Source organism: Borostomias antarcticus (assembly GCF_949987555.1).
Source record: "Borostomias antarcticus genome assembly, chromosome: 33".
Classification (NCBI taxonomy): Eukaryota; Metazoa; Chordata; class Actinopteri; order Stomiiformes; family Stomiidae; genus Borostomias; species Borostomias antarcticus.
In genome coordinates, this window is record NC_140266.1 from 3,298,436 (window position 1) to 3,315,048 (window position 16,613).

The window sequence follows — 16,613 nt, forward strand, 5'->3', positions numbered from 1 at the left end:
TTTGTAAGTAGTCTAGGTTGAAAAGACAGCATGTCCAAAGGTTTTATTTGGGAAATAACTGAATCTCATGTCGCTTATAAATTTGCAATAAGAGGAAAATATGCTACGTTAAACCATGGGTGTATTAAGGGTTAAACCAGACGCCACACTGTAGATTCGTCTCTAACAATACCTGCTCCAAAAATACATATTACGCAGTCTAAACTTGCTAGTTCAAGAAAGTTGACTGCAGTGTATAATCGTTTTAGTACACTTCATATGGGTAATTAAGCTAGTGTCGTGTATAACTATGGTTCATCCGTGAACTACATTTGTCGAATCTACTGTTCACTAATCACTAATACGGTTTACCATTACCATAGTCAGCACTAGCGATTGTGAGTTCCCTACTAGGCAGAGCAGATTGGCTAGTAAGCAGTGTGTACAGTCATTTCTAAACAATGAATCAGTCTGGGGACCTATAAGCAAGCTATGTTTTTGACAAATAGTTGGATGGTGTTATTCTAGGATGGAAGAACCGTGGGATTTCGAGTTTTTGTCCCGTGTTGTGGATGGATTCGTGTCCTTTCTCTCCGAATTTGTTGACGATTGGCTTGCTAATGACATGAGAGTGTCTATATTCAAGATCTTATTCAGCTGGCTGGTGCTTAGTCTGATCGCGATTCACTTTGCCTGGAAGGTTTATGGAAACACAGTGAACGACATGTATTATCGACAAGGTGAGTAGGCAGGCCTGGCAAGCAAACCATGTGCAAGTTCTGCAGCCGTCACCTGGCCTCACTAAAACAATGTATCGACTGTGAGATACCAGTCACCTATGTGGAAACACTGGTATTGTTGCCTTTTTTAAATTTTGTTGTATGTGTTTTGTAATGGACCATGAGTCTGCATAATAAAAGTTGATTGATTACCCGTAACCAGCTCCTGTCTTTCAGGGACGGGTGGACAGAATGGGGGGACACCTGACACCGCACCTCACCTGAGTGGATGGTAGGTGTCTGTCTGAACGTATATGGACGTGTGTCTGTCTACAGGTAGTATGTCCCCGATTCTGTCTCTCACCCCAGTGGTGTTTACTCACTGCTATTTCCTCAATCTTAAAGATAATCACCTGGTTGGATGTTTATCTCATCAAGAAGTGCAGTTTGGAAGGCAGTGACAGTGACTTCTTTCCTTTATTTTGTTTTATTTTCTTGTCATGTGCGTTAAAGTTTTGTTTATGAACTGGTGAAAGAGCTCTTTCCTTGTGTCCTCTGTCAGGAAGACTGCAGCTGGGGAGCCCCTCAAGACTCATCGCGAGTAGTGGTCAGGATTTACCAGTGAGATAAACGCCCTCTGTCCAAAGAACCGACTGATGATAAACTGGACTGGGCTAAACACCAGCATGTAGTGCCTTTCGAACAGGGCTGAATTTGCTTTGCTTGATGATGGATCCTTATCTCCCTCAATATTGTGGAAGACTTACTCCCGCTGGACTGTGATGGTGATAATAATGGTCGCAACTATAAATAGCAGTCTTTACACATCATAGTATGCCAATATCTGACTATCCCTAACTCTAATCCTTCATTTTGTGTTATCTAGCGGGTTATACACGAGAATATATTCCTTTTATTAAAAATTGTATTTCAGTTGTCCCATTTTTATCCCATTTGGTAGCCAATCACACCTGACCTATTGTCCAGTTGACCCTTGTTACTGTGGACTCTCTCAAGCTTGTTATCGTGACTCCGACACCAGATGGGGTCACTGTAGACTACTGACGAAACTTTTGAGCCAAGATTCAACTGGCCACCGTCAGGGAGTGGTAGCCCAATATGTCACTCTGGGCTTTCTTAGCCATACTCTGATCTGACGAGAACAGGGCGCAAAACCCGGTGGGGAGCTGCACCCAAACATGACGATGAGACCTTAGATATTCTAAAGTCTCAATCAATTAATTAACCCTTTAGACAAAATGATATAAATTTGTCAGTCACTCATTGGACTGAAATGTATTGAGCTCCAGACAGAAAGTGAATCATCACATCCAACTGGTGAAGTAAGCGGTTTATGAGCAATCTCTACTGCCCTCTACTGGTGTGTAACAGTATTGGCTAGGCCTACTCCTGGTTGGCCTTAATCTCATGCTAGGAACGGGCAGACACACAAACACGGCCGACACACGGACAGACAGACATGCATCACTTATAGAAGTGGCTGTACCGCTTTAATAAATGCTGTGAAAATTGTAGGTGTGAAACTGCTGGTGTGAATACAATTTGCAATACTTTAAAATTACTACATTCTGCTCAGTGCATATGCCCCCTAAGGTTCCCCGATCCTTAATGTGTTTTCAAGTATACTAAGAAGGAGAAAAGCATGAACCCTACTGACTCCTTTCATTGCAGTGAAAGCAGTAATAATGAAGAGTATTAAAACTAAGTTTGTTGTCATGGGTACAGGGCGGGCATCATGTACATGAAGCAAGAAACAAAAGGTAAACTGATTGTATATTTTGTAAATGATGTGATTAATATTAAACAGCTGTTAAACAACTGTGGGATACCTTTTTTATTAATTGAATTAACAATTGTAATATTTTCAGATTGTCAGTTCATTAATACAAAAAAGCTATGGCTGAAAATAATCTAAATATTCTTAGTTCATTAGATAACTTTCTCTAAATACAAACTGGATTTAGAGAGGGTGAACATCATTAACATGGAAAACATTGTAAAGTTGTACCAAATACTGACTTTCTGTAGTATTCATGAATTCCTGATATTATTTAAATTCAATTCCTACTGTCATCAATGATCAGATACTATAATGGGGATGGGTGGGATAAGCAACATGTGCACATCCATCACATTGGTGCCCGTCAGCCCTGGTAACAGTAGGCGCTGTCCATCAGAGAGATGTGAAAAGAAGGTGTAGGAATCATTGTTGGCAAGAAAGACGTTGGCGTCTAGCCCCTGAGCTTTCGCTTCGTCGCCCAGCCCCCCGTCCGTGACGGCCCCCGCTGCTTCGGTTGGTCCGTCCTGCCCGTCTGTACCACCGCTCAGGAACACCGGGCCCTTGGGAGGAAGCTCCAAACCTCGGAGCTCCAGCCCTACTCGTAGGGCCAGCTCCTGGTTTCGTCCACCTCGTCCTTTGCCTGTCAGCTGCACAGTGGGCTCTCCCCCAGCCAACAGGCAGGTGGCTCCCCAGCCTTCCTTACGGCCCTCACCCAGCACCTGCATGGTACGACACAAATCCCAGCTCTCTACACCCACCTCAGGCCCCAGCTTCATCACCTCAGAGGCCACATCAGAGTCAGGCTCGTCGGGGAAGCAGGCAAAGCGAGCTAGTAGACCGTAGAGGCGGGAGACGGACCTTACGTCCCCGCACACCCCTGGCGACAACACAACAGGACGGAACCCGAGCTCCCTTGCACGACGACCAGCGCACTCCAGAGCAATGCTATTTGAGCCAATCACGGTATTGAGAACCTTTCCCGCCTCCTCTGACTGCTCTCCAGCTCCCTCCCACCAGGGACCTGCCCGTCCAAGGACCTCTGTCACTGAGGCGGGGAGAGAGGAAGACAGTCCATATCGCTCCAGAACTGACAAAACTTCCTCTGGCCGTACCTCACAACACACTGTGGGACCACTGGCTATCAAATCGAGAGGATCTCCGATCACATCAGACAGAACCAGTGCCACCACCTATCAACAAATATTGAGATGGAGAATAAAATAAAATTAGATAATTCAATTTGCTGAACATTCTGGTGTACAAAAAGGTTAATGTGCATAGTATAGCTATAATTGCTTTGAAATACCATTATCTTGTGTGGAAATTGATTTTTCCATAGCCGTGGCCTTACCTGGGCTGGATGAGCAAAGTGTGCAAGTCCTCCACCCTTCAACAAGGACAGGGCACGTCGTACAGAGTTCAGCTCCTGGATGGTGGCACCTGCAGCTGCCAACCTGCGTGTCACGTCCTGTTTCTCCTGCAGAGAGATGGGCGGGACTGGCGCAGGTAAGAGGGCAGAACCTCCTCCTGAACACAAAGATTTACATCAGATCGCTGAGCGCCACTGACAGTCATAGCGGCTCAAGAAGTGTTTAGAGCCATTCATTACTCAAGGTAAATACAATCACAAACATATAGCTCTTGTAGGTTTACCTGAGATAAGCACTAGCAATAGGTCATTCTCTGTTAGTGATCTGGCCAGCTCCTTGATGCATTCAGCTGCCTTCACAGCGTCGGCATCAGGCAGGTTGTGCTTCGCACCCTCTATAACTCTGATTAGACTGTCACCTTTCAACAGCATCTGTCTGAGAGGGAATCACATTTCAATTAGAACTGTAACCCTTGTGTTTCAAATTAGACAAAGACTCTCCAGGGTGCCATGACAAAATCATTCATCGTTTATTCACGCATGGAGAGAAGAATATACAATAAGGTATCAGATATCAGTTCTCTGACGAGTCAGCTCTGTCCCCCTCCTATATACTGTTCAGTCACATAAGAATCTTTCCGCTCATTTTAGTTTAACTGCCTACATCTGGTTATCCCATTCTCGCTAAAAGGATCACTAAAAGCTTTAGGGTCAAAAGGTCTCTTAGTTCTCAGGAACTACAGTACACTAGACAGGCCATATCACATGAGGTCCATACAATAGCAAAATACACTTACAGTATGGTCTTTTAAGATAAGATAAACACCCAGTTCCATCACACCTTCCTCCACCCAGCTACCCCCTCTCTGTCTTTTCGTCTGCTTACTCTTTCTGGTGGTGCCGTAGTGTCTCCTGAATGCCATGTGGCACACTGATGATTCCTTTCACAAGGTGGTCCCCAACTATCCTCTCTGCCTCGGCAGCCATGCCCAGCACAGCTTTGCCAAATCCCACCAGGTGCAGGTTGTTCCTGAGAGTGAAGCTGCGCCCACTGACCAGGAGAGAGTCGCCGCTGCGCCCCAGGCTCCGCCAGACCACCGTGTCCGGCCGCACGGCCTCGATCGCCGCAGCGAACACTTCCCGCGCTCGCATGTCCAGTGACATTCTGCGGAGGGCAGCGCGCCTCACCCCCGAAGGGCCTAGAAGAGACCAGGGCCGACGCAGGGACAGAACACGAGCCATGGGCAGATCAAGTGGTCCTTGCAGGAAGCACCTAGGAAGGAGAACAGGAGTACAGAGCTGACATATTAGGGGAACGTTGGGATACGGCTAACTTTAGGCTGTTGTGACTGATGAAAACCACACAAAAAAACAATTTTTAGACAGAAAAACTCAAATGGGCCTGCGAATACCCATAAACCAGTCAGATTAGCACCTGTATTTTGAAAACCTGAGTAAAGCCTTTAACGTAAAACTGCCTTTTCAGGTAGCCTACCTGTGCACAGTGTTGGGGGGTACCTCTTGAGAGTCAGAATCAGCACTGAGAAAATGTGGCAACATATGGACCGAGCTTGGCTCCAGTTGAATGTGTACCTTTTGTGTAATGATTGACTTAGCTTGACCATAGGGCAGGCAACGCTGTTTGTGTTCGTGTATACTCTTTACAAGATGTTGTATGATCAGCGACAGTGAGGGTTAACAAAACAGCAGTGTTCAGTTTGCAAGGACACAACACTGGACATTTTTCTGTTGTCCAGCAGAAGAAGTCTGGAATATGTAGGGGTGGGATGTCTGCCCACCTCCCTTGTTCTCTGTAAAGCGCATTGTGTTGCCTCTGGGTATGAAATGCGCTATATAAATAAAGCTTTGATTGATTGATTGATTGATTGATTGAAGTTGCAAGTAATGCCAGCCTCTCACCTCCATGGTTCGTCCGTGTCTTCGAGGACCTGTGTTCTGTTGAAAAGACTGCTGTACATGTAATTTCACACCCAAACAGGACGCCAAGCACAGCACGGATACGTGTAATCAATACAAACACATTTGCAAGACGACGAGCAGCTAATAAACACTTCTACTTAGCACGCACGTGTATACGTTTATGTGTACAAAACACGGGGTCACTTCGCACTGTATCGCGAGAGGTCACAGAGCCAGAGGGCGGCACTGTATCGCGAGAGTTCACAGAGCCAGGGGGGTGCGCTGTATCGCGAGAGGTCACAGAGCCAGGGGGGCGCACTGTATCGCGAGAGGTCACAGAGCCAGGGGGGCGGCACTGCATCGCGAGAGGTCACAGAGCCAGGGGGGCGCACTGTATCGCGAGAGTTCACAGAGCCAGGGGGGGGGGGTGCGCGCGTCCGGTCCAAAGTCTAGTGTGTATGCGCGCTCCCGACGAATCGAAGGCGGTGCTTTTTCATGACTCGGATAACATTGATCATAGGCGGGCTTTCTTTACCGTTTTTGAAATGCCCTTCTAAAATTTCATGCTTTCAGTAGCGTGCATCCTTTTATTAGGGACTCAAAAGTGAATCTTTGCATATATTCAAAGTGAATTAACCGAGGGTTTGCGTCCCCCTCAAGCTCAGAGACAGAGGGCCAACATGAAGCTGACGGACAATGTGCTACGGAGCCTCAGGGTGGCCAAGGTTTTCCGGGAAAACTCGGACAAAATTAACTGTTTCGATTTCAGCTCGAACGGAGAAACGGTCATTTCGAGCAGCGACGATGATTCCCTCGTGTTGTACGACTGCCAGGAGGGAAAGTGAGGCTTGAATTTAATACGTTTAAATCGTTTTGTGCATTGCCGCACTGCATGCGATGAAGCTAGCATGCTAGCTTTAGCTTAGCAGGCCGGACTAGCGAGTCTTTCCCAAGTGAGGCCTACTGCAGTGCCTCATCCTCGGACTCGAGTTTAGACGCTGACCGACATTAGAGGGGGTGACTGGGTATTGACATCCATGCATGTGCAGCGATCCAAAATGTCCCAGATATTCAAAACGATACAAGATAACTTATATTTTATTGCTACTGGACACGTAGACTAATGTCTTTAACCCTTTTTTACGTTTACTGAGTTATCTTTCCTAACATAAGTTAATGTGTTCTTGCATCTGTCCCAGATATTCAAAACGATACAAGATAACTTATATTTTACTGCTACTGGACACGTAGACTAATGTCTTTAACCCTGATTTTTTTTACGTTTTCCTGAGTTATCTTTCCTAACATACTTATGTGTTCTTGCATCTGGCGCTGACCTAGACCCAAGCGGACCCTCTACAGTAAGAAGTATGGAGTGGATCTGATCAGGTACACACATGCAGCCAACACCGTGGTCTACAGCTCCAACAAAATTGATGGTATGTTAGTATACAATAACTGATTTAAATAATGTTATAGGTGTCAACAAATATATATGACCGTGTATTGCTTTGGAACCAGCTAGGCTTGTGAGTGTGTTAACAACGGTGTTGAGTTTGTGCACAGGATGTCTTTTTTACAGATTCTGACCCCATGGACCTGATGGAGGATGGTCCATTCTGCTCACCTTGGTCTGAGGTAGTTGTTTGTACAGTTTGAGGGTCTGTGATTCTGACCGATACAGGAGCTAACTGTACAAGCCACTGCCTTGCCTAGGGTCGTGCCTATTCATCACACCTACCCCAGCACCATCCGGACCAGCCAGGAGCTCTGTATGCAGTGCTAACTGTGTTATATTAACAATGTGTGATGTTTATCTTTTCTTTTTCCCTCAACCCCCTCCGCTGTTCATTGCAGATACCATTCGGTACCTCTCCCTCCATGACAACAAGTACATCCGCTACTTCCCTGGACACAATAAGAGGTGAGAAGACGACGAGAGAGACCCACTCTTGATTATAGTAGCTATGGCGGAGCAGATGTGTTCATTTCTTTTGCATGGTTTAGGAGGATCATTAAAGTATATCTATTTTATTGTTGTTTTCCAGAGTGGTGTCTCTTTCCATGTCTCCTGTGGACGATACGTTTATCTCAGGCTCGTTAGATAAAACGATTAGACTATGGGATCTGCGGTCTCCAAACTGTCAGGTGGGTTCACTCATTCCTCTAGCGTCTTCTAGCGGACTATCTCTAGCATCGCTCAGTAATCGCTAATAAATAGTAAGTGGATGATAGCCACGACTTCTTGTGTTGAGTTCTACTATCTCTCTCTCACCCTCCCAGGGGCTGATGCATCTGCAGGGGAAGCCGGTCTGCTCCTTTGACCCTGAGGGACTCATCTTTGCTGCTGGTGTCAATTCAGAGATGGTCAAACTATACGACCTGCGGTCTTTTGACAAGGTCAGTCATTTTGACTAGCAACTAATGGATCTAACGTGTTCGTGTGCAATGAATATTGTGTTTGTGTGGTCTGGTGTTTTTACTTCTTTGGAGAAAACGCGTTGCTCGGTCTTGCAAGCATAGCTTTTTACATTTTGTTTTCCATAGGGTCCATTTGCTACTTTCAAGCTACAGTACGACCGGACTTGTGAATGGACGGGACTCAAGTTCAGCAACGATGGGAAACTCATTCTTATCTCCACCAATGGGGGTGCCCTCCGTCTCCTAGATGCCTTCAAGGGCGCAGTGCTGCATTCCTTTGGAGTGAGAACATTAACATTAATACCAAAAACAGACACATGTGGTTATGCTTGATTTGAGGCAAAGACACATGGACAGGCATTCATCTCAAACTAAAGCAAGCTTTAAGAAAACGGTACATTTGTCAGTAAATATATATTGGTTAGTGGTACAGGAATGACATTCTCCACTGTTGTGTTCTGCAGGGCTACAACAACAGCAAAGCTGTAACACTTGAAGCCTCCTTCACACCTGATTCTCAGTTCATAATGATCGGTAAGTTCCAAGAGGATGTCGGCCTGTATTCTTTCTGGCCCTTATTTAGAAATGCACCACATAAGATAAGAGAAACATATTAATAATCCCCAGGGGGGAAATTTGGGCATTACAGCAGCAAGAAGAACACAGCAGATACAGAATAGATCAAGAGTAAAAAATATACATAATACAGACCTGCAAACTTGTCACCTTTTGGCTACAGTCACCTTTTTTATGTTAACCATGGTAGTTTCAGTGAATCTAGAGGGTTTTAGTTTTGTATTTCGTCACCTTTTTCTCTACTCCAGAGTTTGCAGGTCTGATAATAAATAGTGCGTACAATACAACAATAATAACGGCTTCCTTGTTTTCTGTAAATTCGGTCTTGTAGTCATGCATGGTTGTCTTGGTTTGTTCATGTACTGTTCAGGTTCCGAGGACGGGAAGATCCATGTGTGGAATGCAGAGAGTGGGATGAAGGTGGCTCTTCTGGATGGGAAACATACCGGTCCTGTCACTTGCCTGCAATTCAACCCCAAATTCATGTCTTTCGCCAGTGCATGTTCGAACATGGTGAGATACCTGTTTGTATAGTGGGTTGTATACACACAGTATATCAATGCAAGCATCCCATATACTTGACTGGTGATTAACCGTATTCTTGTTCTTCTGTAGGCCTTCTGGCTCCCCACCATCGATGACTGATGAGAACGACATTCTGAGCTGCCATTGGAAGCCACAAACTCATTCGGGACCAGTAGGGGTCAGCACATTTAGCCATCTGCAAGTCTCCTATGGAGTGTGGCCACTCAAGTTAATTATTGTAAATAAGTAGACTACATAAAAAATGTGTCTGATTGTGTTCTTTTTATACTTGTACAATTAAAATGTTTTCATTTTTCTAACAAGTGTCTGTTTCAATTTAGCATACCAAGTTGGTTAACTACAACCACATAAGTGTGCTGCTTGAGTCAAAAAGCTGGGTAAATGGCAAATCTCACTCTAGCCATAAACCATATCATATGCATTCATATTTGCATGGACATATCTCTTAAGCGATTGTCCAGTCAGAGTGCTAGGGTACAAACACAATTATGATGCAGCAAATGACAACCAGGGTCCTCTTCATGGCACCTTGCACCAAATCTCACTAATCTGTACGTACTATCAACCACCATTAAACCTCGGTGAAGGGTTAGGAGCTCAGGTGTGAGTGGTTGTTGGGATTTAGAGTTACTGGCTGTACTGAAGGCGGGTCCTGGTTGGATGGGGGTTGGGGAGGTAGATACGAGGCTGGACAGTCAGTGGCAGCTAAATTTGGGAGAGGGGATCAGGTTCCTGCTCTGGGCACACATGATCTTGCCCTAGTTACTCGAGCTGTGTCCCCTTCTCATACTGTCACACTCTCAGACAGCTCACACTCACCCAGCGATAGCTCAAACGTTCGGATCAGCACTAACTCAGACTGCCGGTGCTCCATTGCTACGAGTTGCCCCATTGCACCTCTGTTACACAGGGCTAAATCTCTGGGCCTGCTGTTGGACCTCACCCCCTCGCGGAACTTCTTTTCCTTATCTGTCTCGACCCCCCCTCCAGCAGAATACAAGCCGGGTGGGACAGGCTTGCTTGACCCCGCCATGTTTCTGGTTCTCGTGGTGACGCCGGAACTGAGGGAGTTTCTGGTCAGGGCAAGGACTGGAGCTGTGCGACTGATCAAGGTGCAGATCCAGAACGGTGAGTGATCCAGGGGGGAGAGTGGACTCTGGAGTCAGGGCAGTGAGTGATCCAGGGCAGTGAGTGATCCAGGGGAGAGGGGACTCTGGAGTCAGGGCAGTGAGTGATCCAGGGCAGTGAGTGATCCAGGGGAGAGGGGACTCTGGAGTCAGGGCAGTGAGTGATCCAGGGGAGAGGGGACTCTGGAGTCAGGGCAGTGAGTGATCCAGGGCAGTGAGTGATCCAGGGCAGTGAGTGATCCAGGGGAGAGGGGACTCTGGAGTCAGGACGGTGAGTGATCCAGGACGGTGAGTGATCCAGGGGGGAGAGGGGACTCTGGAGTCAGGACGGTGAGTGATCCGGGGGGGAGAGTGTCTGGACTCTGGAGTCAGGGCAGTGAGTGATCCAGGGGGGAGAGTGTCTGGACTCTGGAGTCAGGGCAGTGAGTGATCCAGGGGGGAGAGTGTCTGGACTCTGGAGTCAGGGCAGTGAGAGATCTAGGACAGTGAGTGATCCAGGGGGGAGGGTGGACTCTGGAGTCAGGGCAGTGAGAGATCTAGGACAGTGAGTGATCCAGGGGGAAGAGTGTCTGGACTCTGGAGTCAGGATGCAGGACGCTGAGTCGTCCAGGGGAGAGGGGCCGGAGTCAGGAACCAGGCCAGGAAGGGTGGGTGGATAAAGGACGATCAAAGACATTTAGATGTGTAACTGAAATTTATCAGTGTCAAGAGATACAACTTTGCTCTGTGTTAATCATACACGGGGCGGGGGGCAGTGTATTTGGACCTAATATTTAATTGAGATATTTACATTCTTGGTATAAACACACATACAGCATATACTCAGGCATAGGCATCAATGTATCAACTCACCTGCTTAACCCTTGTCTGCTACAGCAGCAACAACAACAAAGCTAACCGCAACCGCAAACAGACAGATTGTGTGCATGATAGAGATATCAATTTAGGTGTCATTTTAGTTGACAGAAAACATATTTCACAATCTATTGAGTAACACCGATCTGGAGCTAAGTCAGATGTTCGATGCTCACATGCCGGTTGTTGACAGTTATTGCAAGAGACTTGTTTACAGAACTGAGCGGTTGTGAGCAATCTGTCGCATGGTTCTATCAACTTGCTTACAAGTTGTTCCCGATATCAGGTTACGATCAAATCATTGAGATCACTGACTGAACGCTATCACCATTACAGTAATTTCAGAATCACCAGAAATGTGTTTGACTTTATGGTCTTATTCCCAGAGCTGTCTCATACTGTGACAGCCAATCACAGGCTGAGCTTTCACATAGGCCTAGACTAAATGGTCCGCTTTGATGGAAAGAATTGCCATATGGGAAGAGCAGCTGTCCATCAGCTATGTGAAAACAGTAAGGCGTTCAGGCCTTGTGCCAGACAATGCAAATGACTGAGTGAAACGGTCCATGAGGCAATAGGTTGACCAAGGCAATATGGATCTAAAATAATGCATCGGGGATGTTTACCTCCTGTTTGGGGCACCTTGTCTGGCCGGGCCGACACTATGTCTAGGCAGTCTGTCACATGTTGATGCAAAACATCTGACAGACTCAGGTCATTCTGGGTTCTGTGAGGTTTGGGGACTGTCTCTCGCTCTATATATGGGTCCCACTCCAGGAGGCTTATGGGTCAACAGTTGGACAAATAGAGTACAGTAACAGTGTCTCAAATCTGTCATGGCTGTTTTATATACGTTGGCGCTGGCTATTTGGGACTGTCTCGGGCTGGTTTGGGACAGCGTCATGCCAGTGTTGAAAGAGAAAGAAGCTTACACAATTTAATCATGGCTTTGTGATTCATTGGCTTGGTGTGCCACTGGTAATTAAGACCTTAATGGTAACTTTCATATATCACATGTGCCCAGTAGATTGGTCTCTATGGTAAATTATTTCTCATGACTGTGTGTGTGTGTGTGCGTGCACGTGTGTGTGTGTGTGTGTGGGGGGGGGGGGGGGGGGGGGCAGAGTTTAGGCCTCTTACAATTATATGACAACAGCAGACATGGGTGGGATAAGGTTTAGACTCCATGTGACATTGAATGAGAGAGATACAGTGGGAGAGAGACAGAGAGAAATAGAGAGAATAAGAGAATGGCTGATGGAAAGTATGTGTCTGTGCCGAGACCTGGAATGTGTTGGGGCTCAGAATAGCAACTGCTCTGAGAGATGACCAGGAAATCCCCCCCCCCCCCCTCCCAAGGACACTTCTGGTTTGAGTGTGAATATTACCATGAATAAGTATTTTGGTGAATTATGTGTATTAGTACTTGTACAGTGCTGTCATTTGTTTGTTAGTAGCACTGACTGGTGGATTTGCCTATAAATCAGTTTCATATTAGTAGTAGGATGTTATACAGCCTTCTCCTATTGTTGTACACAACAGGCCTGACCTCCGGTTGGGTCGCAGCCTAGGATGACTTCCATTAAAATGCTGACTTACGCAATTGTCCTCAGTGGACAGGACTGTCATACACTGACAACCACTGATCATTCTAGCCCATTGGTACAGCAGCTCTTTGTCAGGAAGGCGAATAGGATGATAGACCTATTAAATATTTAATTGAGGTGTTAAGACTCATTTAAGCCAAGCGTTGACAGCAAAGCGCGAGCGAGGGGAAGTGAAAGATGAGCCACTGAGGAGGACGAGATTATTAAACGAGGGATTAGAGATGAAGGATGATGTCACTGAAAGAATGAGAACAAGGGTCGTTTGAAAGGCAACGGGTTGGGCTGATAGACGATGCGTTTTATCTGTGGTTGTGTGCCTGTGGGTCTCTCTTACATTACGCTGCATTAGCTGTGCGTGTGACGAGCTGTGAAGAGAGCTGTGTAAGGGGTTCGAGCCTACGGGGCGCGATATGTGATGAGTGCTACTCTTGTCTTTCAGAGCAGCTAGTTCTGGGAGCATACAGAGAGCCGGCACAGAGCTGGGAGCAGGACTATGACCACTTCCTGCTTCCTCTCCTGGACGACCAGGAGCCCTGCTACATCATGTACCGCCTCGACTCCCAGAATGCACAGGGCTATGAGTGGATCTTCATCTCATGGTCCCCTGACCAGTCTCCGGTATGTAAGGATGAGGGACAGACACAGTGTCTCTCATTCAAAGGCCTCAGGTCAGTCGGATACACAATATCATCCTCGCTCTGTGTTGTCTGCAGGTGAGACAGAAGATGCTGTATGCTGCCACCCGTGCCACGGTGAAGAAAGAGTTTGGCGGTGGGCACGTGAAAGATGATATGTTCGGCACGGTTGAGGTCAGTGCCATTACACGCACACAAGACGCAGACACCATCTTGTATGAAAGCCACTCTATCCTCATCTGCGTACTTGTTATTCATCGGCACGAGGAGTCTCTTGAACTGCTGGCACTCGGTTTTCCCTAAATGGCTGCCGTTTGCTGACATCACTAGGAGGACATCTGTCTGCAGGGCTACCAGCGATACGTGTCCTCCTGCTCCGGCCCCGCCCCACTCACAGTAGCTGAACAGGAGCTGCAGCGGATCAAAAACACAGAGGTCAGAGGTCAAGCGTTGCCTCCAGGCGGTTAACACAAAGCTGGTTCTTGTGTTTGTGTGTAAAATATTCTTCACCCAGTGTCTGCGTCTGTCTGCGGTTGCGGTTATTGACTCTTTGTGGTCGCTGCTTTTGCAGGGGAGGGTTAAGCAGGTGAGTTATTACACTGATGCCTGTGCTTAAGTATATATACTGTATGTGTGTGTTCATTTTATACTGAGAATGTAGAAAATGTAAACATATATCGAGATATTAGTTCCAAATTAGTCGACTGACTGAGTCTGGAACCAAATACGCTGCTCCAAGTATTGTTTATAGGTTTTACATCCATCTGTCATGCAAATGATGTAAAATATTGTTATTGAGCGGGTGAGAGCTTGGGAGATGTAACTGTTTCTGTAACCCCAAAAAGTGTGGTGATGAGGGATCAGCTCATTTGCATGTAATTTGCATGCAACTTACATCACACTTTTTGGGGCTGCAGAAACAGCTTAGAGTTCTTACCTACCAAATATAATTAATTTTTTTATGTTTTTATTTTTTTTTGCATCATATGCTAGGTGCATTGATGTACAACTTATCAAAACATTTATTTTGAATAAAGTGCCCCTTTAAAATGATGGCGCGTAACCATCTGTGGATATGTGTACTGCCCCCTGCAGGTGAAAGCTGAGATCAGTGTGGAGAGTAAGCACCAGACTCTGCAAGGCCTTGCTTTCCCATTGCAAGGGGAGGCCAAACGTGCTCTTCAACAACTTGCCCAGAAACGCATCAACTACATACAGCTGGTAAGTTTAATACACCCAAACATACACATGTCGAAGTGTCCTTGAGCGAGACACCTAACCCCAAATTGCTCCCAATGAGCAGGTTAGCACCTTGCATGGTAGCTACCACCATTGGTGTGAATGTGTGTGAATGGATGAATGAGAGGCCACTGTAAAGCGCTTTGAGTGCCACTAAGGTGGAAAAGCGCTATATAAGTGCAGTCCATTTACCATTTACATAATACTGCACACTGTTTCAGGCAAGGACACCAACTACAAACAGGAGATCTCTCACAGTACCTAAACAAAGCCAGGACTCAACTACATAGAATTGACAATGGTCTCACAGCAGTCGGACCGAGTCCTCTACACTGCACACGACTGTCCTCTCCCCAACTTCTTGTGGTTTGTGTTTCAGAGGTTGGACACAGAGAAGGAGACCATAGAGCTGGTCCACTCCAACCCCACAGAGACACGTGATCTGCCGCGCAGAGTTCCCAAAGACACGCCGAGATACCACTTCTTCCTCTACAAACACTTGCACGAAGGAGACAACCTGGAGTCTGTTGGTGAGCCACTCATTCGCTGCCCTGATCAGGCTCATTCTGTTCCTTCTCTTAAAATTCACCATCTATTGCCCTCTGTTACTCTACTGACATAGGCTCTGTGCACCAGCTCCACTACTTCCTGAAAGTCACTTGGCATCTTTATTTCCTGTCCTATATGATTGGATTAAGTGATTAATCAGGTGTGCGCTGGGTCTGCCGCACACCTGATTAATCACTTAATCCAATCATATAGGACAGGAAATAAAGATGCCAAGTGACTTTCAGGAAGTAGTGGAGCTGGTGCACGGAGCCTATTGTTAGATGAAGAGTAGCTGTTTACCAAAGAGACGTATGTGTGTTTCATTTCATTTCAAACCTTTATTTATACTTGTGAAGCACTGAGATTTCCCTCATTTACAGTGATGACGAGTTCACACAGAGACACAAATCAACAAAACTAATGCAGTCTACAATAATAATAATAATAATAATAATTAAAAACAGTTACAGGTTGAAGTGCATAAGTCTAGAGCCATGGACTTAAACTCCGTGACTGAAGGAAGAACCTTAAACTTTAGTTTGTTGTAAGGTATTCCAAGTAAAAGGAGCATCATGGAAAAAAGCAGCCCTTCCGGGTGAGGGTGTATTCACTTAACTCTGGAAACAGTGGAAGCATAGTAAGATTCATTGTATTTATCTCCCCCCCCCACTCCCCTCTCTCTAGTGTTCATATACTCGATGCCAGGATACAGCTGTAGTATCAAGGAGCGTATGTTGTACTCCAGCTGTAAGAGTCGACTGCTGGAAGACGTGGAAAAGGATTACCACTTGGAGGTTGCTAAAAAGGTCAGTGGCTGAAACCGAGACGAAACGCATGACAGATTCCCATACATTTACCTCAGAATGACACGTCTGTGCATTTGTCGTCGTGTCACTGTATTTACAGCTGGAGATTGACAACGGAGATGAGCTGACAGAGGAATTCCTGTATGACGAGGTCCACCCTAAACAGTACGCTGCCAAGCAGGCCTTCGCTAAGCCTCGCGGTCCTGCGGGGAAGAGGGGCAGTAAACGCATCATCAAGGGAGCGGGGGAGAGCAGACAGGAGAGCTAGAGAAGGCCTTTCCCCAGTCTCAATACACTCGCCTCAGCCCGACCCAGAGTCCCCCCACTGCCACCTTGTGTGCACTGTAAGGAAGGGAATGGAAAATGCAAAAGGGATTCGTTTTGTCCTTTGTATATTGGCCCCCCTTCATTTCTGTTTTAAAGCTGCAGTCGGCTATATCTCAAATATTTTAAAAAATGTTAAT

At 46.3% G+C, this 16,613-nt stretch overlaps 4 protein-coding genes across 5 annotated transcripts; 3 read left to right on the forward strand and 1 right to left on the reverse strand.

Annotated features, from left to right (window-relative positions):
• The first annotated feature begins 369 nt into the window (after nucleotides 1-369).
• Nucleotides 370-1,407, forward strand: tcta (T cell leukemia translocation altered). Of its 2 annotated transcripts, none has more exons than XM_084460672.1 (3): nucleotides 370-719; nucleotides 936-990; nucleotides 1,261-1,407. In XM_084460672.1, the coding sequence occupies exons 1-3, from the start codon at nucleotides 509-511 to the stop codon at nucleotides 1,301-1,303; spliced, it is 309 nt and encodes a 102-aa protein (XP_084316798.1). In that variant the 5' UTR covers nucleotides 370-508; the 3' UTR covers nucleotides 1,304-1,407. The 2 variants fall into 2 exon arrangements, with proteins under 2 accessions (XP_084316798.1, XP_084316799.1); XM_084460673.1 differs by having other exon boundaries at nucleotides 1,265-1,402.
• On the reverse strand, nucleotides 1,335-5,401 carry glyctk (glycerate kinase). The gene is made up of 5 exons (XM_084460670.1): nucleotides 5,364-5,401; nucleotides 4,755-5,141; nucleotides 4,153-4,304; nucleotides 3,851-4,026; nucleotides 1,335-3,689 (listed from the first exon to the last, which is right to left on the reverse strand). Exons 2-5 carry the CDS (start codon nucleotides 5,108-5,110, stop codon nucleotides 2,793-2,795), a joined length of 1,581 nt encoding a protein of 526 aa, XP_084316796.1. The 5' UTR covers nucleotides 5,111-5,141; nucleotides 5,364-5,401; the 3' UTR covers nucleotides 1,335-2,792.
• Nucleotides 5,402-6,265: 864 nt separating this feature from the next.
• On the forward strand, nucleotides 6,266-9,574 carry wdr82 (WD repeat domain 82). Its single transcript, XM_084460771.1, has 9 exons — nucleotides 6,266-6,629; nucleotides 7,130-7,227; nucleotides 7,646-7,712; nucleotides 7,837-7,936; nucleotides 8,072-8,188; nucleotides 8,336-8,491; nucleotides 8,674-8,743; nucleotides 9,156-9,298; nucleotides 9,401-9,574. Exons 1-9 carry the CDS (start codon nucleotides 6,469-6,471, stop codon nucleotides 9,428-9,430), a joined length of 942 nt encoding a protein of 313 aa, XP_084316897.1. The 5' UTR covers nucleotides 6,266-6,468; the 3' UTR covers nucleotides 9,431-9,574.
• A 788-nt stretch (nucleotides 9,575-10,362) lies between these two features.
• On the forward strand, nucleotides 10,363-16,417 carry twf2 (twinfilin actin binding protein 2; the record flags this gene model as incomplete). The annotated part of the gene is made up of 8 exons (XM_084460786.1): nucleotides 10,363-10,459; nucleotides 13,360-13,538; nucleotides 13,634-13,729; nucleotides 13,886-13,990; nucleotides 14,651-14,776; nucleotides 15,174-15,324; nucleotides 16,028-16,149; nucleotides 16,250-16,417. The coding sequence occupies 8 exons, from the start codon at nucleotides 10,363-10,365 to the stop codon at nucleotides 16,415-16,417; spliced, it is 1,044 nt and encodes a 347-aa protein (XP_084316912.1).
• Between the last annotated feature and the right edge of the window lie 196 nt (nucleotides 16,418-16,613).